Source organism: Topomyia yanbarensis, chromosome 3, assembly GCF_030247195.1.
Source record: "Topomyia yanbarensis strain Yona2022 chromosome 3, ASM3024719v1, whole genome shotgun sequence".
Classification (NCBI taxonomy): Eukaryota; Metazoa; Arthropoda; class Insecta; order Diptera; family Culicidae; genus Topomyia; species Topomyia yanbarensis.
The window spans coordinates 144,095,102-144,103,322 of NC_080672.1; the positions used below are offsets into that span (position 1 = coordinate 144,095,102).

The following is an 8,221-nucleotide window of genomic DNA, read 5'->3' on the forward strand; positions in this document are numbered from 1 at the left end:
CACCTCACAATCACGATTGAACCAAATTCTGACGAAATTGAAATTTCTTTTTTAATAGATGTACAATGCTTATCTCCTCCAACTCAGGCATGAGTAATGTTTATTTACATTGCACGACTGGTCTGCTTAATAAAGTATTTGTGGCTTCACTCTATTCGTCTCTTTCCCTATTCTCTTTGACCCCAACCACCAAATAAACATATCTTGCAAAATCGATGCCAAAAATTGTCCGTACATTAAACATGCATTGTTTAATACTTCTAAGCAATTCATGTAGATTGTCATTTGAGAAATTTGAAGATTATTTTTTGCTGTTTGCAATCAAAGCACTATCGGGTATCCAAAGGAGAGTAACCCCACATTGTATCTGAAGGAAACTCGAGATTTTTCATTCGTTTTCCGAGGTTTTACGAATAAGTAGTCAATCAGCTCGGCATCTAGAAGTGTTTGGTTGAAACTTACATATCGGTGAACTTGATAGTTTTAGTTGGATTGCGCTGTACGTTGACATTTTGGCCCAAATAGTCATTCTTGAAGGTGAGTGCCACTCAAACACTTAGCGCTTTATTTGATTGCATCAAACTAGTTCGGAATGCAGTCGCTGGGGCGACGCTGCTGTCAACTTTTTAATGAAGCTAGAAACAAGTATGGTGTCTTCAAGAAAGTTTTAAGTCTAAGTATTATATCTTCTGAAGAAGCAAACATTGTAGGTCGTATGCATTTCGAGATAGAGTGCTGTTTGAAAATATGATCTTCATGCTAATATTTATCCAAAGCTTGCACGTTTTTATCTAATTGTGTACTATTTATTCAGCATATTTCGTCACAAGACTCTGAAAACTTATTGCAAGGATATGAGAACAGCTTTGATATAAAATTGTAAAAGAAAAAACATTTTTTTAAATGGTCGGTGTTAAGTCAGACCGGACTAAGTGACAAAATATTGATATCGAGATAAACGAGTTTAAAGTTTCAATCGCAGCATCCTTTACATTATGATTGGAAATTTATTTTTGCTATTGTTACATATTTCAAACCTGGCAAAAGTCAAATGTAGCTGACGATATTATTTATGCAGAGCTATCATTATCTCATTTTTGATTTTCTTCATTTAGAAGATTATGCATCAGTTAATATAGTGAAGTTTAAACAATATTTTTCTCGTAGTAAAGAAATATGTTAAATAATGATACACGATTAGATTATTAAAAAGCAAGTTTTGGATCATTCGCACAGTAACTCTCAATGCATTTAGACGTTTTTTCAGTCCGTGCAGTGTAGCACAGTAAAGCAAAGCTAGCTAATCTGCTTTCAAAGTTATCCGGAGCTTTCTCTGCCTCTCGAGGCTTTGAATTTTTTTTTCTTTTGTGTATGTGCATTAACAGTTGTACTACCAGCAGAGCAGTGGCAGTGTGTATCATCTTGTAAGCTGCTTGGATACCGTTATAAATAAAAGATAAGTAGGGTTGTGGTTCCCATAGTAGTGGGGTACCAATAGTTGCACTACTGTGAAAATAATATGTTTTTTTGCTTTATTTGGACCCCACTTGAAACAGTACAAACGAAAATAGTGGCACTTTTAAACAATCCTTATTATACATAGATGTATGCAGATGCGTCATCATAAATCCAGGGTTTATTAACAGAATACTAATAATACACATAAACAAAACAAAAATGAGAATGTGTACATCAAATTTGTATGTGATACAGCCGATCTTGGATGTTCCGGATTACAATTCCGATGCCAATCCTGGCGGTATAATAGTATTTCTCATAATATTGAACAAACGACAATGTGGTCAATCAGTGAAACTGATCCCAAAAATTTGCAAGATGCTTGAAAGCTTAGATAAAATCTCAACTAAAATTCATAAATTCGTCGTTATGACTGAAACAGGGACCCATTGCCTTTCAGATGATCCGGCGTCGAATTGGCCAGTTCACAAGTAGGGTCTTTGTTCCGGCCACAAATACGAATTACTTTCGAAAAACCGCAGACTTCCAGAGTCAATTCCTGATCTTCCGGAAGTTCACTGCGTTATTAATAGAGTCTCTATCCCAGTCACAAGTACGAATTTGTGCAAATGATATTCCCAAAAATCTCGAATGATATTCCCAAAAATCTCTGAGCTCTAAAACAAAGTTCATGAATCGACCAGTTTCACGGATGGTCCAGATTTTCCGGAAGGTCATTATGTAGCGTGTAGGTCATAAGCACGAAATCATTCAAATAAGAATCTAAGAAACACTAGAACACCTGATTCTAAGACCAACTTTATGAATTAAACAGTTCAGCGAATGTTCCGGATTGTCATTTTAGGATCAATTTTTCCCTCGAATTTATGCCAATGCAACGTGAACAAACGTTTTCGAAAAAACTTCAGAACTCTAGAACTAGATTCATGTATTTGCAAGCTTTAGGAATGTTCCAGATCTTCCGGATGATTTTCACGTAGCATCCAGGGTCAGTATGTGAATCAGAGTATTAATATCTTTTTAGATGGGATTTTATATAAGCTTTCTAGAACATAACAAAACTTTGGGAACAGTCGCTTGTTCAATATTTTGAGAAATAATATTGTATCGCCGGAATCGGCATCGGAATCGTTTTGCGGAACATCCAGGATCGGTCGCATCATGTACATAACTCGTCGCTGTTGTGCTATCTTATGACAAGCGCCATTTTGCACATTTCGAGAAAAACGATTTTTAAAGTTTGAGATTGAATATCATGAAACTTATAAATGGTAGAAACAATTCAGAGAAGACAATTGATGCTTCTACCTATTCTGTACTAATCTCTCAAATATTACGAAGATCGGTTGACCATGTTGCGAGTTTTCACTAAAAATATAAACAAAAGTCGCACTCACACGTGTCATAGGTGTGTATTGATGAAAAAATTTGTATGACGTGTCATAATCTTGCATGGAAAATTTTCCAAAGAAAAAATCACCGTATCGATTTTGTTGGCTATTTTCTGCAAATTTGAGACTAAGAGAAACGAAAGCAATGAAATTGAAAGACGGATAGGTATTCTAGAGCGAATCAGTTATAAACTTAGAACGGAAAACTAGAACTAGGCAGGCTCATATGGGCATGATCGAAAGGAAATGTGAAGAATTTTTTGCCTTCTGCAGAGTAGGAGTTGGGCGTTTCACCCAAGTCTACCGCATGGTCTATGGTAGAACATAACTCATCATCATGTTTTACCGCCGACGCCGGCTAAAACATGATGATGAGTTATGTTCTACCATAGACCATGCGGTAGACTTGGGTAAAACGCCCAACTCCTACTCTGCAGAAGGCAAAAAATTCTTCACATTTCCTTTCGATCATGCCCATATGAGCCTGCCTAGTTCTAGTTTTCCGTTCTAAGTTTATAACTGATTCGCTCTAGAATACCTATCCGTCTTTCAATTTCATTGCTTTCGTTTCTCTTAGTCTCAAATTTGCCGAAAATAGCCAACAAAATCGATACAGTAGAACCTTGCGGCAATTAAAACAGAGTAACAAAGAAAAAAATCACCAATTATGAACTTTAATTCATATCTTTGGCTTCATTTGGTCTATAAACAATCGGTTAAATGCATTTTGAAGGAAATGAGTCAGGAAATCTAGAAAAAATAGTTATTTTTAGTTACAGTGTTGCCAAATAGGCAATATTTCCAGTTTAAAGCTAAAACTGCGTTTTTCTCCCAATACATGTATTTTTCTTTTGAAAATTATTATGCCATTGTGTTCCTACGACATTTTTACACATAAAAGCAACTACAATTTTATTATAACTTGAGCCAATCCCAAGATATAATGATTTGAAGCAAAAAACTCACAATTTCTAATCACTTTTCTTGCTATATTTCAGTAACCAAGCAAAATTTCAAAATTCTGGAAACGCCATCTTGTAGAGATTCGTTAGACGAGTAATGTGGCATATCTAACTCAGTTTACCCCAAAATGGCGTTTGTCATAAGATAGCACAACAGCGACGAACTGATATGAAGGGCTCAGTGCAAGAACGGCCCAACTACAAAAAAACTTGTTCTGAGATATAACGGAAAATAAAAATAACAGAATTTGTTTTTACGTTTTATGGGCGACTATTAATTTTTCTCTGCATTTTCTTTTTATAAGGTAAAATGGTAAAATGGATAGATTTGAACATTAATTCAGTGTTTTTAGTTTCGTTTAAAAAAAATTAAAATCACTTGGGCCGGTCTAGTGTAGAAAAAAAACGAAATTCCCAAAACATGAACTTAGGCCACAAATTATTGCCGATGACCTTATCTACATCGTTATCTTCCGCTGTAGTAACTGTTCTTAATTTTTTGTAAAAACTCTGCGTAACGTATACGGTACGTATAGTAGCAGCTGCTGCAGGTCACTGTATTTTTGTGATTTATTGGGCACCCGGCAGGATACAGAAAGCTTAATGAAATTTCATTCAATTTATGTGAACGGCAAGTTTTCTTCCTATCTAAATTAACCGAATTAAACTAAACTAAACATTATCTAAACATCTGGAATAAGGCTGGATTTGAAAATCTATTGGAGCATGAACAAATTAACATTTTAAATATTACGGTATTCACCAACACCATACTCTGATTCCGATCGGAGCTATTCATATACCACGTAGACAATTTAGGGGTGGTAGAGATCACGAGAAAGTCCACGCTTCTCCACGGAGATAGGGAAGGGTAATGCCCACGGGGACTTTACATTTTTTTTTATTTCGATTATAACCTTAAGGTCATCAAACCTCTTCGAGTTAGAAAAATCTCTTATGAAAAATTTCTAACCCTATGTGTGAGGGTCGAGACTCGAACCCAGGTGCGCTGCGTACAAGGCAATTGATTTACCAACTACGCTACGCCCATCCCCCAGACTTTACATTACATTTTTATCTAGTAAAAGAAAGTGAAACAAATTTGTATTTGTATTTTTCGAAATTTTGAAATACCCAAAACGCTTATAATACCATAGTGTGTGAATGGGCAGACATTTGTTTAAATTGAAAACATTTTAACATTTAAATACGTTCGGATGTGAAAGCTTGTTAAAATTGCGAGCCAACTCAATAATCTGTCAGTCAATCTATATAAACTTTGTGTTATTATGATGACTCTTTAAAACGTCCAATAGATTACAATATCGTTCAGAAATGAAACATTTACATGGTAGTTTCCCAAAGAGATTCTATGATATTCTGTAGTTAAAATCAACACATTGGAAAATTTTCCCCCAGAATTGAAATTCCATTTCTATTTATGAAACCACCCAAAAAAAAATTTTGGAACGTCCACATGGACATCGTGAGGAAGGAAGTAGGGATATAGAAAAAACAGACGCTTCTAATTGCAACATGAACTGCCTGCGTTTTTACCCATTCGAAAATCATTACTATTGAATCTTCCGCAAATGATATAAAAAATTTCCTAGTAACTCCTAAGTTACAGGATATAGACCAATGATCTGTTCTGAAGAGTACAAGACAAACAACTGTCTGGAACATGCTGAGCTTCTGGTAAAAAAAGGTTTATGGGGTCACTATAACTAAAGATTTTTGGTATTCAGTAAAGATGTTCGTAAAAAACAAGCTCTTCAACATTACTGACAACTTCAGCTTGTTCACGTGGCAAGCGTATGTCTGGTCTAATTGATGCGCCTTGTTTCCTCGGTAGAATAACACTTATAATCCATGCAATTATTCTTATCTGCTTTACCATTTCAGAAAATAGTTAACCTCCTCAAACCGACCGATGAGTGGAAGGCGGCACGGCCATCACTGTACCAATTCGAATATGATGACCATGGCATTGAAATCTAGCGATATCACCACCGTTGACATTGCCCTGATCTGGTTAAAATGCAAAATTCTTCGGTCCATAGGTAATGGCGGTTGCATTATCGTAGGTGCTCATATCACATAATTTATCAACCTATTGTAGTATCGTTTGCTCTAGTCTATAGCACTTGTGCTTAAATAAATACCTATATATATTCGTGTTATTGTTTGAACGATTAATTACACCTTCGCCAAATTGTTGGCAGACTTCGCAGCTATAAATGCTTGGTGATAATAATGTGTTATCTTGAAAAGACGTTTCCAATAAATATTTGTGTGGATACATTTAAGTAAATTTCTTGTGAATCGCTGTTTAATTTTGATATCGTTTACCAACGAAAAGGTACACATGTTTACCAAATAACGTATCTAATTAGTTCCGAGTATTCCCCTAATGTGCATAACGTTGGAGGGTAAATGATTTTGTATAGCGGATGTATTTGAAGAAACGCTGGTATTGCCCACGTTGTGCCATTTCTTGGAAATGGATTAGTCAGAATATATACGTTTCGGTACAATATGTTACGGTCTGGTAGTACAGGATGTCATCATCATCGTGATCGAGAAATCCGAGTGTTCGAATCATGGTTGAATGTATCCGGGTGGGACGATCTTGGACCGCCTGTCCCCAGTCTACTTGTATGTCCGTTAGGGCATCTCAATTTTTTTTTTTAGTTTTCGACCCCCCCCCCCCCCCTCCTATCTTGTGCCAAATGCAAAAGTAAGCTTGAATGCCAAATTTCAGCTCATTTGGACAATACTAGACCCCCGCCCACTTCGATTGAATATTTTGCCTTAGCCACCATGAGAAAATATAAACGAAATAAGCAAAAAAATGCAAACTCTTATGATGAAGCGATACTCGTCATTGAAAATTTATAATCTATACTATTTTTGAAGCAGAAAATACCCAGGATTCAAATGTTTGTTGCTGGAAAAATAAGGGAAGTTGTGCTCCGCAACCAACACTGACAAGACATAAGTCTAGAAAAAATAAATTACCTCAGGACTGGCTTTTAGGAGAGCTTCTAATCGATTTGATACCAAAGAAAGGAGCTCAATTACCAACGAATGGTGATGTTTTGCGTTTGTTTTTTATGCCTGAATCTGACTTCTAAAGAATGATAAGAAGGACTCTGTCATCAAAACTGCGTCATTCGAAAAGTTGAGGTTTTTTGGCAAAGCGCGGGAATTCCCACCACGAATATCAACAGTGGGCATTCCAAGAGTAGACTCAACAAACTTATTGTGAACTATGAAAATATTCGGAAACACAAGGGAAGCAAGCACATTTCCGTTCGGAAATGAGGATGCTGTCAGTATTATTGAGCACGATAGATACAGAACAAAACACATGATAGCTGAGGACATACGGTTCCTAACAGGTCAGCGCACAGTTCACAAAATGGAAAAGAGATTTTCTCGTCTCCAACAGCTAGACCAACGAGCATAAAAAATGAAGAGCGACAATACATATTCGAGGAAGAAAAAGGATCAGATGGCATCATGCTGAAGGAGGAAGATGAAATGAAGGAGAAAGAATCTTTTGATCCTGACTTTGATCTCGCTTCGGTAAGTAGCATTAAGCGCATAAATTCTCCTGTCGTCTCCCTCAATCTGTCTCGCAACCCATTCAAAAGCACAAATATATCAGCTATGGTAGACCTGCTTAATCTCTCAGCTGGTCAACGAACAGCTTTTATGGGTGCGATTCTTTCTGAAGGTGGAGTCAGTCCTGATGATGTTACCTTATCAGTAAAAAGCACTTGGGCAGCAGGTAAGGAGGTTCGAAAAACTGTTGCAGAAGGTATCAAGGAAATATTCGTTCCACCGAAACATGCCGCTCTTCACTGGGATGGCAAGCTTGTGCCAGACATTAAAAAAGAAAACAAAGATCATCTGGGAATTCTAGTTTCTAGTATGCCAGAGTACGAAGAAGGGAAACTTCTTGGTATACCTGTAATAAGTAACAGTACGGGAACAGAACAGGCAAACGCTTCTTGGACTCTGGTTAAAAAATGGGGACTATCTGATAACATACGAGCCCTCGTCTTCGATACGACTGCATCCAGCTCCGGCCGAAAACTTGGAGCATGTGTAAAACTCGAAACATCTTTAGATAAGAAGTGTTTATGCTTGCCTGTCGTCATCACATATTCGAGAGAATATTATGTGCCGTCCACAAAAAACTGTTTGGTAAGACGTCAGGTCCAGAGAATCCATTATTTGTTCATTTCCGAGATTCGATTTTGAAAACTCTGGATACGAAAACAGATTTCAAAACCCTTCCAATTGTGGAAAGAAACTTGAAAAGGCGATCGGAAAATGTTATCCAATCCCTGATCCCAACTCAAAGCAAGCACTTCCACG

The 8,221-nt window shown here is 36.8% G+C and overlaps 1 protein-coding gene across 1 annotated transcript in view; it reads left to right on the forward strand.

Moving 5' to 3' along the window:
* Window positions 1–6,134, forward strand: part of LOC131688576 (sodium- and chloride-dependent glycine transporter 2-like) — a 34,887-nt gene extending 28,753 nt beyond the window's left edge. Inside the window, exon 7 of the mRNA XM_058972926.1 lies at window positions 5,738–6,134. Coding sequence (XP_058828909.1) covers window positions 5,738–5,833 — 96 coding nt within the window. The 3' untranslated portion in view covers window positions 5,834–6,134. The remainder of the gene's footprint in view (window positions 1–5,737) is intronic.
* The last annotated feature ends 2,087 nt before the right edge of the window (window positions 6,135–8,221 follow it).